We start from the raw sequence: 20,852 nt of genomic DNA, 5'->3' as shown, positions 1-20,852 counted from the left end.
GCGGGTACTTCCGCTCCGGGGGAAAGAGGCGGAGCCTGCGAGGAGAGTAGGCAGGTGATTGCCGGCTGCAGCCTGGAGCTTCCGGACCCTGGGAAGGGTAACGCCGCGTCAGGGGTTGGAGGCAAGACTTTTGGTTTGGGGAGACAGAGGCATTAGGGGGTGACAGGACCCAGGACCTCTGAGTCGTAGGGATGCCCGGGAGTCTCAGGGATGTCTGGTAGCAGGAGCCTCGGAACTCTTGCTGGGATGGTAAGACGTTTTACAGCCCAGGGAGGGGTCAGGGGGGTGCAGAAGGGCTGGGAGTACCTTCAGGAGGTTTGTGGCAGAGGGGGCCAGCTGTCGGGTCCAAGGGTGGCTGTGGGTCCCCCGGGGTGACAGGCCTGGCTCTGCCCTCCCCCAGAACTGCCCTATCCAGATCATGGACCCTGAGGTGTCCCTGCTGCTGCAATGCCCCCCGGGGGGGCTGCCTGAGGAGCAGGTACGGGCTGAGCTGAGCCCTGCCTACGACCGTCGCCCACTGCCAGGAGGGGACAAGGCCATCACCGCAGTCTGGGAGAGCCGGCTTCAGGCCCAGCCCTGGCTCTTTGACGCCCCCAAGTTCCGCCTGCACTCTGCCACCCTGGTGCCCACTGGCTCGCCGGGGCCACAGCTGCACCTGTGCCTGGGCCTTACTTCCTATCGAGACTTCCTGGGCACCAACTGGGCCAGCTCAGCTGCCTGGCTGCGACAGCAGGGGGCCACCGACTGGGGTGACAAGCAAGCCTACCTGGCGGACCCCTTAGGGGTGGGCGCTGCACTGGCCACTGCTGATGACTTCCTTGTCTTCCTGCGCCGCTCTGGGCAGGTGGCTGAGGCACCTGGGCTAGTGGACGTGCCCGGTGGGCACCCTGAGCCTCAGGTGAGATGCCAGGCTGGGCGCAAAGGCACAAAGACCCAGAGAGCTCGGCTTTGTTTTCTTCATCCCTTAAAGGGGGAGTTGGCCTGATGCTTATCCGAAAGTCTCCGCTCAGGGCAGCCTCTCAGCCTGCCTGCTGAATCCTGCCCCAGACCCATGGGAAGTTAGGGAATTGGGGGTGGGGGTAGGGATGGAGGACCTAGCTGGACCTGTGGTTTTCCATCTGGAAAAACAGGGCCTGGGTCAGGGGATCACCAAGGCTCTCACTCTGTGCCCAACCAGGCCCTCAGGGCCAGTGAGTGTGGGGAAAAGCAGGGCGAGAAGAGGGGAGCAGGGGCTGAGCCTGACCTCTTACAGGCCCTGTGCCCAGGTGGCAGACCCCTGCACATCAACCTCCCTGGGGAGCTGGTGGTGCATGAGCTCTTCTCCAGTGTCCTTCAGGAGATCTGTGATGAGGTGAGTGAGAGGCAGGTGGGACAGAGTGGTGGGCAAGGAGGGAGGGGATAGAACAATCCAGAATTTCACAGGTCTGGGATGGCAGGAGTGTCTGTAGGCATCTGGCTTTTTTTTTTTTTGGCTGCCTCACGTGGCTTGTGGGATCTTAGTTCCTTGACCTGGGACTGAAACCAGGCCCTTGGCAGTGAGAGTGTGGAGTCCTAATCACTGGCCCACCAGGGAATTCCCAGGCATCTGGCATTGAGCAAAGAGCTCGGCTTTGCAGCTAGGCACACTTGGAGTGGAATTCTAACCCTCACCTCTGTGTGCCTCGTCTCTGTGTTCCTCTTTACAATGGGGACAATAATAAATGTCTTGCCTACTCCCGCCAGGTTTGTTGAGAAGAGGAGTAAATGGGAGTCCCAATTACTTTTTAAAATTTTATTTATTTATTTTTGGCTGCGTTGGGTCTTCGTTGCTGTGCACAGGCTTTCTCTAGTTGAGGCAAGCGGGGGCTACTCCTCATTGCGGTGCGCGGGATTCTCATTGCCGTGGCTTCTCTTGTTGAGGAGCACAGGCTCTAGGCGCATGGGCTTCAGTAGTTGTGGCATGTGGGCTCAGTAGTTGTGGCTCGTGGGCTCTAGAGCGCAGGCTCAATATTTGTGGCGAACGGGCTTAGTTGCTCCACAGCATGTGGGATCTTCCCGGACCAGGGATCGAACCCGTGTCCCCTGCATTGGCAGGCTGATTCTTAACCACTGTGTCACCAGGGAAGTCCCCAGTTACTAAATTGACTTCCCTAGGGTGACCCTGGGCTAACTGTTCCATCTCTCCCGTTGTGGTTTTCTCGTGTGAAATGAACATGCCCAAGACCTGACATTCTGTGATTCTGGGCACTTGAACTACACACTGTAAAATGCTGTACAAGGGTAACATGCTGTTCTTCATTGAGAGGGGCAGGGATGTGGGCAGTGGGCACTGACAGGTGGTACGCCTGGCCCCAGGTGAACCTGCCGCTGCTCACCCTGAGCCAGCCGCTGCTGTTGGGCATTGCCTGCAATGAGACCAGTGCCGGCCGTGCCAGTGCTGAGTTCTACGTCCAGTGAGTGAGCTCTGGGAGGCAGGGTCCTGGGTCCTGGAGTAGGTGGGTGGTTGAGCGGCATGGCTGAGGCAGCGGGGACTCCACAGGGACCTTACAGGGTCTAAGCACTCACCAGGCCACTCTCACATCCTTGTCCAGGTGCAGCCTGACTTCTGAGCAGGTGAGGAAGCACTACACGAGTGGGGGACCTGAGGCCCACGAATCCACAGGAATCATCTTTGTGGAGTCACAGGTTTGAGGTGGCGAAGTGTGTCTCATTTGGACAAGGAGCTGGGTTGGGGCTTGCAGAGGCCTGGTGATGCATGTCTGTCTCCTGGGCCTGGGTCAGAGGGGCCTCCCACATCTCTCAGAGCTTCCCTCCAGAGGCACAAGACCTCATTGGGGATGTCCTCAGCCCAAGGGAGAGGGCCAGAACTGTGGGCACAGCTCCTGCAAGAAACCCGAGGTCGGAATATTTGGGTCTCACTGTCTTCCCACAGAGTGTGAGGAGGTTGCAGGAGACTGAAATGTGGGCCGAGCTCTGCCCCTCAGCCAAAGGCGCCATCTTCCTCTACAACGAATTCCAGGAAAGTTCCACCTAAGTCGCCCTAGAGTCCCCAGCCCTATCACCACAGCTCGGAAGACAATAAAGGACTTTATTCTTGGATTCCGTTGGCGTCTGCTGTTTCCGTGAGACAGAGAGAGGGGCCGGGGTGGCTGAGAGAGACAGGACAAGTGACTTGGGGGGAAAAAAGGCCCAGCCTCAGTTTTCCCCTCTGTAAGCTGAGGGCTGTGCCCCCTTGCCAGGCTCCGGTGAAGTTCCAGGCCGATTATGGGGTGGAAACTGCTTTGTGAAACGCGTCTCGCTGCAGAGCGGAGTAACAGCCATGTCCGAGGGAACAGAGCAACGGGGGCTGAGCCGAAAGCCTCACTGAGGGTCAGGCCCCCTGCCGCAGCCTCCCCGGGCGGGCGCTGGCGCCTTTCTGCAAGTCCCCGGGCTGCTGTCTCGATGGGTGGATCCGAGGCGTCAAAGGCCAATGGATGTGCGGGGGCGGGGCTTCGCCGCTGTTCCGCACCCTCAGGCCTGTGGGCGTGGTCTGGGTGTCTACGCCAATGAGAGTATGGAGGCGGGGCCTGAATAGGAGCCGGAAACGGCGGCCGCCGAGGGGTCTGTGAGTGAAGGGGGGGCGGGGCTTGGTGTGGCTCTTCCTGCACCCGCCCCCCGAGCTCCCAGGGTGGGAAGGGGGTCTCGGCGTCCGGGGCTGGTTGTACAGACGCCCGGGTCAGAGGCGGGGACAGGGCCAGGACATTGGGGTCTGGTCTTCAGCAGGGAGGTTCCACCCGCCCCTGAGTCCCCGGGCCTGCTTCGGTTTTCCTTTGCATCTCAACGGGGCCAGGCCCCTTCCCTCTGCCCCCACCCCCACCCCTCATCCCCGCTGCAGTGGTTGAAGTCTGCTCCCATCCCACTGTTCTTTGTGACCTTTCACCAGCTGCCCGCCTGCCTTCATGCTGCCCCTGCGCCTGCGCCGGCTGTGGCCCCACAACCCTCCCACTCGGTTCTTCGCAGCGGCCGCCCGGCAGCGGTGAGTCGGGCGCCTGGGGCCGGGCCCGGTCGTTCAGTAGGTTTTTGTGGCTGGCCTGCCCAATTCTAGGCCCTGCGCTAGGTGCCGGGATAGTCTAGGTGCTGGGATAGTCGTGATCTCTTACGCTGCGTCAGGCGCCTTACAGGCTTGTCAGATTACCCTCACCTTCACTGCTGAGAGGGCACAGGATCAGAGATTAAAGGATGACCCCCCAAGGTCATACAGAGAGTTAAGTGGCACATCTGGAATTTGAGCCCAACCAAACCCAATGCACATTCCACAACTCAGGTGGTTGTCAAGCGTCGCTGTGCATAACCCAGGCGGGGTGTGGGGAGCTTACAAAACTGCAGATTCCTGGGCGCTGCTCTGGAGATCCTGATTTGCAGGAATGAGGTGGGCCTCAAGAATCTATTTTTTAAAACATGCTTTTCAGGCGTTTCTGATGCAAGGGGTCTGAAAACTACACTTTGAGACAATCTGATCTGCCCCTTACCTGGAACAGTCAAAAAGGGAGGGATGATTTCGAGATCTCCCTTGGCACCTGCCTCAGCCCCCTCAGCATCTGGATGCTGGGTTGAAGGGTGTGGTCCAGCGGGGCTGGGACGGGCAGGGAAGGGGTATCCTCTGTGTTTTCCTTAGCCCCTGCAGGTTTGGGCCTCTCTCCACAGGTCTGGCCCCAGTAACTACTATGAACTGTTGGGGGTGCATCCTGGTGCCAGCGCTGAAGAAGTTAAACGAGCTTTCTTCTCCAAGTCCAAAGAGGTACCAGTGGTCTTAAGTGGAGTGGGGGAAGGGAAGTCTGAGCCAGATGGGGTCCGCTCCAAATTCTCAGGAATGGAGCTGAGAGGCTCACTCTGGCTGGTGCACATTCCCTCATCATTCATAGGGAGGGGGAGCTGCCCCAAGGGGAGAGGTCTGGCCGGGTGGAAGGAAAGGCTGTGGGGCAGGAGCCAGGAGTCCTGTCTGATGGGCTGGGCTTGGTTCTCTTGACCTGCCTGCTCTTGAGAAAGCTGGGACCAGGGCATCCAATGAGAGCCAGGCAGCAGGTGGGGAGGGCTTGAACAAGGGGAGGGGGCAGGAGTTTGTGCTTCCTGACTCTCTGGTCTTCTAGAGGGATGTGCAGGCCTGAGAGTGAGGGTCACTGCCCAGGGAGGGCCTCTGGGTATGATATGAGCCCTTGTGGGTGGATATTATCAGGATAGGTCATGGGAAGGGAGATGAGGGGAGTCCTGCCCCACCCCAGCTGCACCCTGACCGGGACCCCAGGAACCCAGCCCTGCACAGCCGCTTTGTGGAGCTGAGTGAAGCGTACCAAGTGCTGAGCCATGAGCAGAGCCGCCGCAGCTATGACCACCAGCTCCGCTCGGCAGCTTCCCCAAAGTGTCCAGGAACCACAGCCCATCCCAGGTCTGCTCATCAGGCACACAGGTACAGTAGTCCTGCCCCCAGCTTGCCACCCCCAAGTCTCCTGGGGAGCCCCGTCTTTACACTGTCCCTTCTTCTACCTCCCAGCAGCTCCTGGGCACCCCCCAATGCAAAATACTGGGCCCAGTTTCATGAAGTGAGGCCTCAGGGACCAGAGTCAAGGCAGCAGCAGCACAAGCACAACCGGCGGGTGCTGGGGTACTGCCTCCTGATCATGCTGGCAGGCATGGGCCTGCACTATGTTGCCTTCAGGTGCACGTCCCCCTAGGGTGATGGGCAGAGGGCAGGAGGGTGGGTGAAGCCCAGTGTCAGCCATCCATCCATACCACCCCTGTGGCCTGCACCCTTGTGTCTCTCAAGCTAAGAACTGCATGAAATAGGTCTCCTCCAGAGTCTCGTCTTATTTAGCAAAGGCAGCTCTGCACTAAGGGCTAATGTCATTTTCAGTTTTTTAGAATTTGAATTTAAATCTTGGTGCTGGTTGCCAGAGAGTGCTGGAGCCAACCAAAATCCTGCACAAGAAGGAAATGCATTGAACTGGGCCTCACCAGAAACTGTCTTCATTTGTTTGGTAGTTGCTGTTTTCCTGCCACTCTCTCATGCGTGCCATTGCCACTGAGGCTTGATAGCAAAGACACCTAAAGGCTGGTGCACACTGCTAGCAGTGTGCCTAGTTCAGTGACGGAGTTAGATGAACAAACCTTTCTAGTCGCCTTTAAGGACCTCCATGACGGAGCTGCTGTCACCACCTTCAGGACAGTCAGGGACCTGGGTCGCCATTAGGCCCTGGACAAGAACCAGCTACTCTGTGCCCCTTTCCTCATCTAGCACAGGCAGTTAGCTGAGGTCCCCACAAGTGTAAAGCTGTGAGACCCTCAAGTAGGGTAGAGGGGGGTGGGACTTGGGAGACAGCGGGGATTGGGGATTCCCAGAGTCGGTTGTAACCCCCTTGCAGGAAGCTGGAGCAGATGCATCGTAGCTTCATGGATGAAAAGGATCGGATCATCACAGCCATCTACAATGACACTCGGGCCCGGGCCAGGTCTGTCCCAGCTCTTTCCTGCCCTCTCCTCACTGTCCTGGCACCACCCTCCAGGATCCCAACCTGACCACCAGGTACTCTCCCCTGCAGGGCCAAGAGAGCCAGGCTCCAGGAGGAGCAACGGCTGGGGCCGCAGCTGCAGCCACCACCCGGGCCTCCTCAAGGTCCCGGGATCGTGCCCCCCGGCCCCAGCCCCTGAGCGGTTCACCTTGGAGAGCACACCTTGGATGGGGCCTGCGGTGTGCTCCCTTCTGGGACACCCCACTCCCCAAAACGCGTGCAATAAAGTGATTCTCAGAGCTCTTGTCTGGCTCGCTCCTACAGGCCCAGAGCCCCCGGCCCGGGCCCCGCCCTCCGGGTTCTGGCGGCGGCAACCCGGGAGCCCGGCCCCCTGGGCGGTGCGTCCCCTTTCCCCTGCTGCGGCAGGAGGTGGGGTGTGTGTAGAGGGGGCGGGCCCCGCCGGCGGCCTCGCCCCCCTCCCCCACCCCGCCCCCGCCCCGCGGCCCGGTGGGGAGCGCGTGTCTGGGTCACATGAGCCGCCCGCCCGCCAGCCCGGGCTCGGCCCCCCGCCGTCCCCACCGTCCCCGCCGTCCCCGCCGCCCGCCGCCGCCACCACCGGCCGCCCGCCCGCCCGGCTCCTCCGGCCGCCGCCGCCGCTGCGCTGCGCTGCGCTGCCTGCGCCCAGGGCTCGGGAGGGGGCCGCGGAGGAGCCGCCCACCGCGCCCGGCCCCCGCCCGCCGCTCCCGGGCCCGCGCCATGGGGCTCTGGCTGCCGCCGCCCCCCGCGCCGCCGGGCTAGGGCGATGCGGGCGCCCCCGGCGCGCGGCCCCCGCGGGCACCATGAGCCCCCTGCTCCGCCGCCTGCTGCTCGCCGCGCTCCTGCAGCTGGCCCCCGCCCAGGTACGTGCGTCCGCGACAACCCGCCCGCCCGCCGTGCCCTCTCTCAAGGTTGGCGGAAGTGGGGAGGCGCGGAGCGGCCGGGTTCTCGGGGATCCGCGGGGTCGGGCCTCGGACGGGGGCGTCTCGGGAGCCCGGCCTGGGCATCCCCCGGGAGGCGTCCCTCCCCGCCCGCCCGCCGGCCCAACTCCGGGGCCACTCCCCCGCCCCACCCCGTCCCCAGGGCGCAGCCGGGGGCGGGGCCGCCTCGGTGCCTGCAGGACGCGGTTCGGCGCTCGCTGTGCCCCTTCTTGATCTGTGGCCTCGAGAACAAGCCCGGTCCCTAGGCTTGGAGGTTCGACGCTGCCGGCAGAGCGTGCCTGGGGGGTTGTAGCCAGGACAGGTCCCAGGTCCCAGGTGGCCTGGAGAGGACAGGTAAAGCTAGAGTGGCCCCAGGAACAGAGTAGTCTGGAAATAAGCCTCCTGACTGCAAGGGCAGAGCCCTGGGGCCAGCGACAGGGCTAGCCCTTCCTGGAGTGCACCTTGGGTCCAGGTTTCTTCTCTCCTGCAGGGCCCGGTCTCCCAGCCTGATGCCCCTGGTCATCAGAAGAAAGGTAATAGTAACAATAGGAACTTTCTACTAGCCAGCACTAAGAATCTTTTCTTCCAGTCCTGATTCCAGACTCTGTGTATTCCTCATCTTGTGTAATCACAGTCCTCTGTAAGATGCAAACTCTTATTCTGCCCATTTCACAGAAGAGGAGATTGAGGCAGGGGGGTTCCTGGGTTCTGGATGAACAGGACAGGGAAGACAGATTGGGAGGGCAGAAGTGGGGGCTAGTGGAGGGTGGCTGTGACACGAGAACTAAGGAGAACAGCTTCTGGGCGCAGGGGTAGGGGAACCAGGGAGCAGCTGCAGGAAACCCAGTGGGGACTTAACCCTTACGCATCTGCCCCCAGTGGTGTCATGGATAGACGTGTATGCTCGTGCCACCTGCCAGCCGCGGGAGGTTGTGGTGCCCCTGACCATGGAGCTCATGGGCACTGTGGCCAAGCAACTGGTGCCCAGCTGCGTGACGGTGCAGCGCTGTGGCGGCTGCTGCCCTGACGACGGCCTGGAGTGTGTGCCCACTGGGCAGCACCAAGTCCGAATGCAGGTATGGGGCAGGTGGAGTGTGCCTGGCTGGATGCTAGCGTTCTGGGGACTGAGAGGGTGGCAACCAGAGCCCTGGCTGGTGGGCAAGGTATTCTCATTTCTCCAGCCCATGGAGCGTCCCTTTCCTCTCTCTCTGACGGTCTCTCTCCCTGTTCTCCTGAGCGCAGATCCTCATGATCCGCTACCCAAGCAGTCAGCTGGGGGAGATGTCCCTGGAAGAACACAGCCAGTGTGAATGCAGGTGCCAGCCAGGCCCCACTCCTGAGTTCGCAGAGACAAGGCTTGGGGGGTGCTAGGTGTGGTGGTACACCACAGCGGGGACCGGGTATCCAAGAGTATAGCTGGGTAGGCCTGGGATCTAGGGCAAGAGAGTAGGATGCTTGGCTTCCTGATTCTCTTTTTCCTTGTCTCTGTCTGTCTCTCTTACTTTTCAGACCAAAAAAACGAGAGAGTGCTGTGAAGCTGGACAGGTGAGTCTTGGGCTCTTGCTGAGGTGGGGTTGGAGCCCAGGCCCAGCACCCAGAATGTAATGTGTGGGTGGGGCGGGGGGTGTAAGAGTGTGTCAGGAAGTTGTGGTCCCCCGCCTTCTCCTCCCACTCGCGCCCCTCTCTCCCCTTCTCCTCTGCTTCCCAGGACTGTGTGCTCTTCCCCAACCCCAGCTCCCGGGAAGACTCTTACTTCTCACCCGAGATATGTTGCTTCTCCTCCTAGGGCTTCCACTCCCCACCACCGTCCCCAGCCCCGCTCTGTTCCGGGCTGGGACCCTGCCCCCGGAGCACCCTCCCCAGCTGACATCACCCATCCCACTCCAGCCCCAGGCCCCTCTGCCCACGCTGCCCCCAGCGCCGCCAGCGCCCTGACCCCCGGACCTGCCGCTGCCGCTGCCGACGCCGCAGCTTCCTCCGTTGTCAAGGGCGGGGCTTAGAGCTCAACCCAGACACCTGCAGGTGAGGAGTCGGGTGTGGCGTCAAGGTGCCATCCTGGAGCAGGTCCCAGTGAGCCTGCTGGTGGGAGAAGAGCCAGGGAAGGGGAAGCTTTGAGTGTGCTGAACTATTGACCAGGCGCCTGCTGGCACTGGGGTCAGCATAAACAAGGCTCACATTCTGATGCGGAGTCAGACACGAGGGCACGTGATGCCAACACAGGAAGTCAAGCCAGGACCTGTGGTGAGGGCCCCCTGACGTTGTCTTTGAGAGGTTAGAGATGTCCTGGAAGACGTGACATCGCCGGGTGTAGAAAAGAGAAAGACAGCCTTCCAGTTTGCAAGGTTCTGAGCCTTCCCAGAAACCCCTGTGGTAGAGTTTGTTCCACCTTATGTGCTCCAAGAGGCCAGGGGATGTGGTGGAACGCTGGTCCACCCTTGTCCAAGTTGCTTCTCACCACCCCTCCTTTCCACAGCGGGGCCATGGGGTGGCGTCCTGTGGACCAGGCCAGCTGGGGCTTCCCAGGAGTGTTAGGGGAGAATGAGGTTCACAGAAGGTAAGAAGTGGGTGAGTCTAGAGGAGCAAGGGCTGAGCTGTGCCAGCATGAACTGACCCCTTCTTCCTTTTTCAGGTGCCGGAAGCTGCGAAGGTGATACATTGCTTTTCAAACTCCGTGGGGCCACTTGCCTCGCAGGCCTGCCCAGAGGGCAACAAGAGGGCATCCTGGTGAGAACAGTCCAGTCCCCAAGACCTCAACCTGGGCGGAAGCTCCTGCAGGACCTGGGCCTCTCAGAGGGCTTTCCAACTGCCCCTTGTCTCTCTGAGGCTGCCGTCCAACAAAGTGGACAGAGTTGGATGAAGAAACCTGGAGGCAGCACGAGGGGTCATGTACCATCTTGGGAGAGAATGGGGTCCCGGCTCAGTTTTTAACCACCTTGTGCAAGTGAGCATCTTACAACTGGCTCCTCCGTCCCCTCACTAAGAAGACCCTGGTCCTCTACAAAAAAATGAGAGTTGGGCTTCAGTACAAGAACTGTGAACCCCAGTCCCGATAAAAGAGATAGAAGGAACTGTCTCTGCCTGTGTCACTGTTTGTCACTGTCCGGGCTGGCTGGTTTGGACATAAATGTCTGCGTCACACTGCCTCCTAGACATGGAGCTTAGAGGAGATGAGGCCCAAGGCCCCACAACAGGTCACAGAGCCAGAATCGTGCATCCTTCACGTTCATGTTGTGCTAGCAGGCCCTGGGGAGTCCCTGCCCCTCTGCTCATTACAAGGGTTCCTTTCTGGAAGGAGAGGGCCAGTGAGCTTGAGGTGGGACCCAGATCTGCTGAATGACCTTGGTTGTCACTGCCTCTCATTCTGAGGCTCAGTTCCCACATGTGCACACGGAGGGAACCGATGATTACTGTGGTCTGGGCCCTTGGGCTCCAAAAAAGAGAGTCACGTAATAGGAAAGAACACCCATCTTCCCTGCCGGGTGACACTCTGTGTTTGCAGCTTTTTGCTCCCGGTAGCTTAACTCGAAGGTCACGCACCTGGTCTGCCCTCACCTCACTCCCACATCCCCGAAAGGGAGGCAGCACCAGAGGTCTGTGGTCGGTGGGCTCCGCTCACCCCAGCCACACGGTCTTCTCCACTCTCACCTCCCTTGCACCTTGGGCTCCCCTCCTCAGGCGCTGCTTGGGACTCCTCTGACCTTTATCTGACCCAGCCCAAGCTCAGTGGCCAGCTTTCGGCCTGTAACCTTCAGTACCCCTGGGTCCGAGTGATGAGGGGGTGAACTGAAGGGCAACCTTGGGCACCAGTGCTTTGCCCCATCGAGACAGAACATTCATGGCAGAGGTTAAGCCAAAGCAGCTCCCCTAATGGAGGCCTTCTCTGAAGTGTTAGAGGGTGGGGTAGTGATCTTGTTGGGCCCAAACCAAGAGTGGGGTTAAACCAGAAGAGACAATTCCTGACAGTGATTGCTACTTTCAAATAATTTTCTCAGCTATTCTGTCACCCAAAATGCCAGAGCTCAATTAGAGTGAGACAGATGAGGGTTAGGGACAGTAGCTACCACCTCCCAAGGCCATTTAAGCCTGCCCAGCGTGCACACTGCTTCGTATGTGCCTTCTCGCCTAGTCCTCAATTCTGAGTGTTGTAATCTTCCTTTTTCAGTTGAGGAAATAGGCTCGAAAACTCTGACTGACCTGGGGATTTGACCTCAGGTCGACTCTCTCCCTAACACTCAACTTAGGCTTATCTGCCTCCCAACTGCAGGTTCATTACTTCAATGGACAGATGTTCACTCCTGGGTGCTGTGGTGCCTGGAAATAAGTCCGGTTGGGGAACGGACCCAGCCAGACCATTACAGTCGTGATTCAGGGGTCATTGTGCAGCAGGTAGAGGCAGGCCTGTACACCGGGAGAGAAAAAAGGGAGAGAGCATTCGCCGTGGACCAGGGCCTGGCAGTGCACGTCACTTGCAGCGATCCTACAGGGGCCCTGCGGGGTGGATGTTATCAAGCCCGAGTTACCAGGCCAAGGAACTTGCTCAAGGTCACACAGCCTGTCAATGAGTGGCAGACCCTGGATTCAAACCCAGAGCTCACTCTGAAGCCAGGTTCTTTCCACAGCAACTGAGGATTGTGGATCCTGAAGAGGCTCAGGGGCAGACAGGAGAGGCTGGGGGCGACATAAAATGGTGTCTTAAGACCCCCGCCGCGAACCCGCGCCCACCTGACCTTACTTTCACCTCGACCGGAAGTGCCTTCGGCCCTTTCAGAAGTCACTTTCACCTAACCTTACGGACTACAGAGCCACCGGACCTGACGCATAAGTCACATGGCGGCGCGGGGGGCGGAGCTAGAGAAGGCCGCCCAGGCGGGCGTATGGCCGCGGGTTTCGCACGGTCCAATGAGGGCGGGCGGCGTGGCCGGGTCTGGTGGCAACGATGACGCGCCTGCGCAGAGACGGCAGCAGGACTGGGGTTGACTCCGGGGGCGCGGCGAGGAGGTGAGCGGGGGCCACAGCCCGGGCTGTGGGGAGCCGGGGTGCAAGGGGGCAGGCTGGATTAGGCGGGGCAGGAGCGGGCCGGGGCTCTGAGTGTCAACAAGGGATAGGTTACGAGGGAATTGAAGGTTGGGGTCAGAGCTGTCTGGGGATGCCGCAGGGGGAGGGTTCTCACGCCTCACGGGGCGGGGCTCCGGGAGTCGGGGCGGGACGTGGAACGGAGACGGGTGGGACCTCTGAGCTTGTGCCAGTGGAAGGCGGAGCTCCAGGGCTGGGGGCGGGGCTAGGACTGGTGAGGGACGGAGGCTGGCCCTTGGAGGAGGAGCTGGAACAGGCGGAAGGAGGAGCCTCGGGTTTGGAGACCGAGGGGGAAGGAGCCCAGGCACTGGGGGCGCGGCCTCAGCCGGTGAGTGGCGCGGCTACAGTTCAGGAAAAGGGGTCTAGTCCTGTCGGGGGCGGGACTACAGGGCCGGGGGCGGAACCACGCCCTCTAAAGGGTGGGGCTAAGGAGCCCAGCGAAGGGGTAGGCCCAGGTAATGGCCCGGGGCGTCCACGCGGGGGCGGTCTCCGTGGTGGCCGTGCCTGGGGGCGCGGTAGGCCGAGAACTCCCCCGGGAGAGGTGGTGTGGGTGGAGCGGGCTCGGCGGCCACCCGACACGGGGCCAGTCTGGGTGCCCCGCAGGCCCCCGAGGGCTCAGAGTTGGGGCGGCGCCTCGGGCGGAGGCACAGGACCAGCCTGGGGGGTACCCCCGGAGGACAGGGGCTCCCCGGAGCCACCCAGTGGCGATGTGTGGGTGCCTCGGGGCCGACCCCCTGCGGCAGCCGCAGAGGTGTGGGTTTGCTGGGCGGGAGGCAATTGGGTGTGGCGTGAATGGGGTCGCCCGGTTGGGGCAACTGCTGCGCAGCCAGATAGGGTTTGGACTTTGCGGAAAGGGACAGGGGGGAATTGAAGAGCAGAGCTGGGGACTGGGAGGGACGGAAGGGCAGGGGGTGAGCAAAGGGGCTGGACCCTGGCTGCTGTGGCCTCCCCTGACCCCCTCCCCCCGCTGCTGGGGTCCTCGGGCAAGCCCCCTTCTCCCTGGACTGGTAAGTGTGGCCGCGGAGCCTGGGGGAGGGGGCGGTGACACGGGACAAGGGGATCCCCAGGGGCAGGCAAGGTACGGTGGGGTGGAATCCTCCTGGTACTTGCTCGTATTCCATGCCCTCCCGTTCCTCTCCCCCGGTTGGTTGGTCGGGGTCTGTCCCCGCAGAAACATGAGGCTGAGCTGGGTCCTGACAGTATTGTCCATCTGCCTGAGCGCCCTGGTCACGGCCGCCGGGGCCGAGGGCAAACGGAAGCTGCAGATCGGAGTCAAGAAACGGGTAGACCACTGTCCCATCAAATCACGCAAAGGGGACGTCCTGCACATGCACTACACGGTGGGTGAGGAAGTGGAGCTTTTGGGGGTGGGTGGGCCTTCCGGGGACCAGAAAGGACTTGGGAGCCAGGTGTGTCTGCCAAAAGGTGGGTCACCTTGGGCAAGTCTCCTCATCTACTTTGCATGATCCTATCTTGCTCTTAACTGTCTACTCCCAGTTGGCACCAGCAAGCAGTGCAATGTACTGTGAGCTGCCCAAGGTTCTGTCCCTTTCTAGGACTATGGCCGCCAGTGCTGTGGGCTGCCACCTTGATGGGAAGAGCACCTGGGGGTGGGGGTGTCAGAGCAGACCCTCCTCCTCACTGGCCTTCCCATGGTCTCACAGGGTAAGCTGGAAGATGGAACAGAGTTTGACAGCAGCCTGCCCCAGAACCAGCCCTTTGTCTTCTCCCTGGGCACGGGCCAGGTCATCAAGGGCTGGGACCAGGGGCTGCTAGGGTGAGTCGAGGGGCCATGGCTGTGGTCCAGGAGGTGAACTGTGGGAGGCAAGCTCCAGGTATGGGGTGGGGGCAGGGAGCCTGGGTGCTGCCACATGCTGAACATGTATTGTCCTACAGGATGTGTGAGGGGGAAAAGCGGAAGCTGGTGATCCCATCAGAGCTAGGTAAGAGGCCCTTCCTGAATGGGGATAGGGAGTTCAGGGTTATATCTACGTAAGGGTGAAGGCTGGTTCAGCCTCTGCACGGATGTCCACTCAATCCATTCAATACATGCCACTTCCAAGTCTAGTTGTGTCCAGCAGTGAGGACAGGGCAAGACCCTTGGGACGCTTGGCTCTGGTGCCCACTCTTTGCCCTCTACAAGACCTTTAGCAGCGCCCTCCCAAATCCATTACACCTTCTGCATTTCTGGCCTCGTGCTGGGATGGGCAGAGGCTTGGTTTCAGCCTGGTTGTCTGCAGAACACCTCACTGCCTGGCCACGGCTCACTTTCTTTGTGCATCTCTGCAGGGTACGGAGAACGGGGAGCTCCCCCAAAGATTCCAGGTAATAAACCTTCCTGCCCCCCATCTCCTGTACCCATTCCATCTCCCTGTGGCCCTGGGTCTCATTCTGATCCCACTTCTCCCCTGCAGGCGGTGCAACCTTGGTGTTCGAGGTGGAGCTGCTCAAAATCGAGCGACGTTCAGAACTGTAGCCAAACTGGGGAGGGCTGGGGGAGAGGCCCCCATCTGGGACCAGACTGTTTGTTTAAAGAAAGAAAAAAAACTTTAAAGCCCACGAAGTGAGCCTGTGTTTGTTTGTGGGCCCTGGAGACTTAGAAACCACAGCTTCAGCCTTCCCTCTCCCTCATCCTCCCCCCATCCCTCCCTCTCCTTTCCTGGCTGCAGAGCCTTGGGGTCTAGTAGGCTCAGTGGCATGGAGGTCATGATGGCCAAGCCCTCAGTGACTTGGTGGCCCTTGTCCAGAGGGAAAAAGGAGTATTCCTGCCTGCCAGCAGCAACAACGGCTCCTCCCCAACTCCCCAGCCGCTTCCAGATCCTGGTCTGGGAGCCAGCACTGGGGTATCGCCATGGCTTCATGGCCCTCAGGAAGGCCTGCGGTCACCTGCGGAGAAGCTGAGCTGGCGGCAGTTGTAGAGCAGTGTGTCCCCCCTGAAAGAAACCAGGCGAGCCTGTTAACTGCACCAAAGGCGCATCCTAGCTTTATTAAAGGGCCCGCGCCGCAGTCAATATAAAAACACAAAAAGTCCCGTCAGTTTAATAATAATAAAAAACCCCAAAAATGGAAAACTGAGGGGGCAGGGAAGAGGCCCCTGGGCCAGGGGCACGGGGAGCACTGCGCATGGCACCAGGCCTGGCCACAGGGCCCCCCGGTATTGCTGTTGCTACGAGGTTGCGGGGCGATTGTCCTGTGGGAGCCTCCGTTCACCCGGGTCGAGGACCCTTACTTCTTCTGGGGTGTGCTCAGCTTCTGCATGCCCCGGATCTTGTCCAGCAGGCCAGAGATGAAGGCCTGGAGGGAGGGAGGACATTAGGGAGACCAGAACCCAAGATGACAGGACCCCAGGCTCCTCACCCCGCCCTCTGGGGAAACCACCTCCTTACCTCAGTGGGTTTGTAACAGTCAACCAGCAGCTCCTAGTGGGGCATGGGGGGAAAGTATAACTATGAGTCTCAAGAACACGAGCCTAAAGTTCACCTATACCCTCTTCCAAGGCACTGGGGCCACCCTGAGGCACAGGAGATGCCACAGCTACTGAACAGCTAGGCAAGTACCACTGGCCCTATTTGACGGAGCCAGAAGCTGAGCCCAGGAAGGTCACAGAGCTGGCTGACTCAGACCAAAGAAGGCCTGGCTCCAGAGGCTTGCCTACCCACGGGGCAGTGCCTCCAGGCACCCCTCTATTCCCTGCTCCCCTTACCTGGCCCTGCTGCCCTCCAACCCCTCTCACCTTGACCCTGGCAGCTCGGGTATCATCACTCTCCATGTCCAGGAGTTCATCCACGTCAATCTCCAGCTCCGGGATCTCCTCTTCCTGGGGTGGGGGTGGGGGAGGAGGGAGAGACAAGGGCCTGAGTTGGGAGAGAGGGTGTGAGAGGGGCTCTCTGGCTGAGGCCCCTGCCCTACTGCAAATGAGCCAGCCCTCTTGCCCAGCAGACAGCGGCAGCTGCTCCGAGGAGAAAACAGATCAGGCCTGTGCCAAGGCAAACTGCCCAATGGGGGGGGAGCTTCCTGTCCCTGCCAGTTGGGCACCCTGGGTGCCAGACAGCTAGGGCTGGGGATCCTGGGCTAGGAACCCTGCAGATGTGTCTCCCCAACTTCCGGGCCCCCATCTCAACCAGAGCACAGGTGGGGCCAGCTGTCCCAACTCATCACAGCCCCTTCCCCTCCCCCAAACACCTGTCACAGCTTCCCAGGAGTGAGGAGGAAGTGAAGGGTGAGGGGTCAGTGGGAAGGACCCAGGCCTGGTAAAGGGGAAACAAAGAGCCCATGCTTTGCTGAGGGAGGGGGTGCCTGCCACCCCTTCCCCCCCCCAGGAAGCATCTCTCCGGTCTGGAGTCAGCTGCATCCCAGGGCTGCGCTAGGGTAGGCAGCACAGGGCAAGCCCACTCCTCCACCCTGCCCCCCGGGGACTGAGTCACCATTTGATCAAGGAAGGAGTCATAGGGTGGAGAACTAGAACCCAGAGAGTGGGCTAGCCTGCCCCCCCATGACAAGATGGAGCTCCAGGTTAGCCCATTAGAATAGGCAAGACCCGTACCACCACCACCCAGGCTAGCTAGCGCCTTTTAACTAGTCTAGGCTAGCAGGCAATAGGTAGATCTCCTTTCCCCGCCAGCCCAGACAAGCCCTGAGTCTCCTGTCCAAGGCAGCAGATAAGAAAGGAGTGACTTAGGTCAGACAAGAAAGAGCATACATTGGGGGCGGGGAGTACGGAGAGCTGGGGAGCGCGCGGAAGCGGAGCGCCCATTGACTCCGGGTGACAGGCGGGCTCAAGGTGGGGTTCCCAGGCGGCCCGAATCGGAACCGATTTTAGGGTGTCGGCGCAGGGTGGGGGACACACCTGGCAGTCGTAGAGGCGAGTGAGCTGCTCCAGGATCCACTCCTCCAGGTTGAGGCGCTTCCGTAGTTCCTTGCGGTCGTACTTGACCGTGACCTTCCCTTGGCGCCTCACTGGGCCCTCGTCGTCCGCGCCGCCCGGGCCCTCGCCTGCAGCCCCAGGGGGGCTCTGAAAGTAGACGCGGGGCCCTGGGCCGCCACTCCCCGGTCCAGGGGCCGGAGCCGCCAACGCCGCGCCCCCTGCGGGGCCGCTGTCCGCCATGGCGGCCGCCGGGGCCACGTGCGCGCGTCGGGCCCCTCCCTGCGCCGCCGCCTCCGGGACGCCCGCCGGCTGGCTCCGGGCCGCTGGCTCGGGTTAGCTCGTGAGCTCGGCTCCGCACGGCTCCGCTGCGAGGGCGGCGGCGGGGGCGCCCGGGGGCAGCTGCAGCATGCGGAGCCCCCGGGCCTGGCCTGGCCGCGCCCCGCCCCCTCCCCGCCGATCCGCCCGCCCTTTGTCCCCCGCGGCCGCCGCCCGAGCCGCCGCAGCCGAAGCCGCTTTCTCTGTCTCGATCGCTTCCCCCGCCCCCCGACCACACCCCCTTAAAGGGACAGTCCTGAAGCAGACCCCTCACCCCTACCCCGCCCTCGGGCCGGGGCTAAGAGAGGGTCTAGTCCTTAGAGGTTTGGACCTAGCTGTCCGCTATCCCTTTTAAGCTTCCTGCCCCAAGCCCAGGCGTTCTAAGCGTCCGGTAGCCGGATTTGCGCTCCTGCGGGGAACCTAGTGTTCTGTCCTAACTGATGCAAAAACAGGGGCCGTCTGAGAATGGAGGGGAGTGGACACTGTATACAGGACAGAGGTCCGAGGAAGAGACGTGGGAGCCCCCGACTTCTGGGTCCTCAGGCCCTTGGCCAGCGGGTAAAGAGCAGGCTTCTTCGCGCGGACGGACACGTGGGCCGGACGCCCGGGGGTGGAGGAGTGGAGAAGGCGGGCAGGCGCTGCCCAGGTCACCGGACGCCCTACTCGTCGGGGTTCCGCGCCCCCCATGATGGAGGCCTAGGTTGGGGGTGAGCTGAGCGATCCGGGCGGCCTGAAGGGCCAGACCCCAGGCAGCCACCGCCCACCCGCCAAGATGGCAGCGGGGACGGAATTATGGGAAATGTAGTTCCCAGGGTCCCGCCCCCATGGCCGCCCCTCCCCTGGAGCGGAACCGGGTCCGGGAAGCGCAGAACTTGTTTGGAGCGCCCTCGTAGGGCTGGTCTCCACAGGGCGCGGTTCTCTGCACCCCGCAACCTCTGTGTGTACAAACTGAGGCGTAAAGAGCTGGGAAGTGGGGGAGCCGGTACTCACGGTAATAAAGATAATAATAACAGCTGACCCTAACGAGAGTTCCTACGGTCGGTTCCACATAGTCGGTTCCAGCGTGAGGGCGCCTCACTCGCTCTCCGGTAGATCCTCGCCCTGCGGCCGCCTCTGTCCTTCAGAGCTCACAGGCGCCTAATCTGGCCCACCTCTCTTAAGCAGACCGTGCGTCTCATTCCCGCACCTGCTTTGATTTTCCATATTTTTAAATAGTGTCTCTCATTCACTTGTTCATTGTCTGTCTCCCATTTCTCAACTATGAGCTCCATGAGGCAGAGACCTGTCTGGCCCTTGTTTACTGCTGATGCCCATGGCTGAGTGGGCCTGCTGGGCTTCAAACCCACATGGGTCGCGCAAATTACCTGACTCTTGTTGAACTCTCAGCACCTAGGTCAGACTCATAGTAGGTGTTCGATAACTATTGGTTGAACAAATGACCGAATGAAAGAATTAATGGCTTCTTCTGTGCATCCATTTCCTCTGAAGGCTGTGGCAAAGATTAAATAGGAAAGTGCATGGAAGATTCAAGGACTGAACCACAGGGGTTAAGTCACACAGCCAGACAGAGATGGAGCTCAGCTTGTGTACCCAGGTCCCCTGACACAAAATCACTACTCATACCACCGCACAAGGCTGTGCAGCTCTGTTTGGGATGCTTCCACAGACAGCAGGCTCACCCTCTGCAGTCCCAAGCACAGTCTCAGGGTCTGAGAGGCAGTTAAGTCCCAGCCCCTCACAGACACCCTCTCTCTGGATGCCAGAGAAGTCCTCTGCAGTAGATGGAGTTCAGAGAGAGGTTGACACTGGCCCAGGGTCACACAGCTGGTGCTGCAGACAAACTCAAACCTAGGACTGTAGGCTTACCTTGTAGCTGCGGAGAATAGACAATGAGAAGGCGCTGGCTGAGAATGGTGTGTGTGGTGATGGTGGTGGTGGGATTCAGGCCAGGTGGGAGGCCTGGGTAGGGGGCAGGTTAATGTGGCTTGGTGACGGGCTGATACCTCCTCCCTCTCCAGTCCCCCTTCTGGCCTTAGCCTCCCTTTGGCCAGCCTGGGGGGCCAGGGAAGGGCTGACCCTGCTCTTGCGGATTAGGCAAGACCCACTCTTTCAAAGAGAGCCCCATCCCCAGCCTGGCCTCTGGCTCTGAGCTTGGCCTGATGGGAGAAGCAACTTACCCACATCCAAATTCCCCACCACACCCCACCTCACCCCACTGGGGCGGGTCTGTTCTTTCTGAACTGGAGCATTGATTCAGGCCTTGGGGAGCTCACAGTTACAAGAGAGGATATACCATAGCTTTTTGTGGGAGTGAAACCTACTGGCGGTGAAGACCTGGGTACCAGCCCCAGCTCTGCACCCCCCAGATGCTATGACCCTGAGCAATGATCTTCCTCCCCTCAAGGCTGGTGTGAAGGCCTCCGGTCATGTCCAAATTTCAGGGGTCCCCTGAGGATTCTCTAGGCTGAACAGGGAAGAGCCAGGGATGCTTTTCCTGACTCTCCCTCTCTCCACCTCCTGTGCCACCCCCAGGGCACTCCCAGATTCCTGGGGCTGACCCCCCTGTCCATCCAGTCCCTTCCCATGGCCGCCTACCCTGTGAACAGTTAGTGCAGATGGACATGATGGCCTGCAGCTGTCTTGGAGGCTGGGGTGCCCAGCACAGAACCTTGGAGTGGAAGAACTGGGTTCAAATTCTGCCTCTGCCCTAGGCTTCGAGGCCCTGGGCAAGTCATTTACCTGCCCTGAGCCTCTTCAGAGGGGTGGATTCTGCTGACTTCTGGTGGTTTGGGGCTGAGGTCAGTGCTCCAAGACCATATCCCAGCCCTTGCTCTCCTGTCTGAACCTGTCATCGCTGCTGCTCTTCATCCTTCCAGCCTCAGGCTGTGGCCTCCCCAGCCCCACCCCTCTTGGGATCCTGGCCCCCCTCCACCAGAGGGCAGCTAAGGCTGCTTTCAGCACCTCCTCAAAGCAGAGGCCCTAGGGAGGGCCTAGGCTGAGACCGCTCCCTTAATCAAGGGTAGAGGCCGGAAAGGCTGCCTTCCTTCCACCGTTTAGTGCTTGCCTGCCGAGAAACTCTATTACCATTACCAAGGCTGCAAGAAAGTGTCCGAGGAGGAAGAAGCCCTCTAATGGGGGTTGCCCTGGCCTCGGGAGACAGAGGGGTGGAGGGAGAGGGGGAGG

At 60.8% G+C, this 20,852-nt stretch overlaps 5 protein-coding genes across 20 annotated transcripts; 4 read left to right on the top strand and 1 right to left on the bottom strand.

Moving 5' to 3' along the window:
* Window positions 1–19: 19 nt before the first annotated feature.
* NUDT22 (nudix hydrolase 22) lies at window positions 20–3,078 on the top strand. Of its 5 annotated transcripts, none has more exons than XM_070046099.1 (6): window positions 20–121; window positions 401–898; window positions 1,253–1,351; window positions 2,335–2,432; window positions 2,571–2,664; window positions 2,912–3,078. In XM_070046099.1, the coding sequence occupies exons 2-6, from the start codon at window positions 419–421 to the stop codon at window positions 3,011–3,013; spliced, it is 873 nt and encodes a 290-aa protein (XP_069902200.1). In that variant the 5' UTR covers window positions 20–121; window positions 401–418; the 3' UTR covers window positions 3,014–3,078. The 5 variants fall into 5 exon arrangements, with proteins under 5 accessions (XP_069902200.1, XP_069902199.1, XP_069902201.1 ...); XM_070046098.1 differs by having other exon boundaries at window positions 24–249; XM_070046100.1 differs by having other exon boundaries at window positions 24–249; window positions 2,571–2,671.
* A 152-nt stretch (window positions 3,079–3,230) lies between these two features.
* DNAJC4 (DnaJ heat shock protein family (Hsp40) member C4) lies at window positions 3,231–6,793 on the top strand. 4 transcript variants are annotated; one of them, XM_060303026.2, is made up of 7 exons: window positions 3,231–3,583; window positions 3,902–3,994; window positions 4,663–4,756; window positions 5,238–5,422; window positions 5,510–5,671; window positions 6,375–6,461; window positions 6,552–6,793. In XM_060303026.2, exons 1-7 carry the CDS (start codon window positions 3,453–3,455, stop codon window positions 6,658–6,660), a joined length of 861 nt encoding a protein of 286 aa, XP_060159009.1. In that variant the 5' UTR covers window positions 3,231–3,452; the 3' UTR covers window positions 6,661–6,793. The 4 variants fall into 4 exon arrangements, with proteins under 4 accessions (XP_060159009.1, XP_060159008.1, XP_060159013.1 ...); XM_060303025.2 differs by having other exon boundaries at window positions 5,507–5,671; XM_060303030.2 differs by lacking the exon at window positions 3,231–3,583 and adding an exon at window positions 4,283–4,387 and having other exon boundaries at window positions 3,591–3,994; window positions 4,643–4,756; window positions 5,192–5,422; window positions 5,507–5,671.
* Window positions 6,794–7,089: 296 nt separating this feature from the next.
* VEGFB (vascular endothelial growth factor B) lies at window positions 7,090–10,485 on the top strand. 4 transcript variants are annotated; one of them, XM_060303020.2, is made up of 7 exons: window positions 7,090–7,360; window positions 7,908–7,950; window positions 8,297–8,493; window positions 8,660–8,733; window positions 8,927–8,962; window positions 9,126–9,439; window positions 10,047–10,485. In XM_060303020.2, exons 1-6 carry the CDS (start codon window positions 7,301–7,303, stop codon window positions 9,415–9,417), a joined length of 702 nt encoding a protein of 233 aa, XP_060159003.1. In that variant the 5' UTR covers window positions 7,090–7,300; the 3' UTR covers window positions 9,418–9,439; window positions 10,047–10,485. The 4 variants fall into 4 exon arrangements, with proteins under 4 accessions (XP_060159003.1, XP_060159005.1, XP_030689626.2 ...); XM_030833766.3 differs by having other exon boundaries at window positions 7,098–7,360; window positions 9,204–9,439; XM_030833767.3 differs by having other exon boundaries at window positions 7,104–7,360; window positions 9,305–9,439.
* Window positions 10,486–12,266: 1,781 nt separating this feature from the next.
* Window positions 12,267–15,049, top strand: FKBP2 (FKBP prolyl isomerase 2). Of its 6 annotated transcripts, none has more exons than XM_030833776.2 (6): window positions 12,267–12,415; window positions 13,662–13,830; window positions 14,155–14,267; window positions 14,387–14,433; window positions 14,780–14,815; window positions 14,905–15,049. In XM_030833776.2, the coding sequence occupies exons 1-6, from the start codon at window positions 12,354–12,356 to the stop codon at window positions 14,964–14,966; spliced, it is 489 nt and encodes a 162-aa protein (XP_030689636.1). In that variant the 5' UTR covers window positions 12,267–12,353; the 3' UTR covers window positions 14,967–15,049. The 6 variants fall into 6 exon arrangements, 5 of the variants coding, with proteins under 5 accessions (XP_030689636.1, XP_030689638.1, XP_030689639.1 ...); XM_030833778.2 differs by lacking the exon at window positions 12,267–12,415 and adding an exon at window positions 12,679–12,818; XM_030833779.2 differs by lacking the exon at window positions 12,267–12,415 and adding an exon at window positions 12,838–12,945.
* Window positions 15,050–15,451: 402 nt separating this feature from the next.
* On the bottom strand, window positions 15,452–17,762 carry PPP1R14B (protein phosphatase 1 regulatory inhibitor subunit 14B). Its single transcript, XM_030833780.2, is given in 6 exon segments — window positions 15,452–15,784; window positions 15,877–15,909; window positions 16,224–16,307; window positions 17,337–17,618; window positions 17,620–17,726; window positions 17,729–17,762. Coding segments are annotated over 6 exon segments (609 nt in total). The 3' UTR covers window positions 15,452–15,715.
* Window positions 17,763–20,852: the final 3,090 nt, after the last annotated feature.

The sequence above is a fragment of the Globicephala melas genome, chromosome 8 (genome assembly GCF_963455315.2).
Source record: "Globicephala melas chromosome 8, mGloMel1.2, whole genome shotgun sequence".
NCBI lineage: Eukaryota > Metazoa > Chordata > Mammalia > Artiodactyla > Delphinidae > Globicephala > Globicephala melas.
Note: the sequence above shows the minus strand (reverse complement) of the source record. Positions and strands in the feature narration are given on the sequence as shown.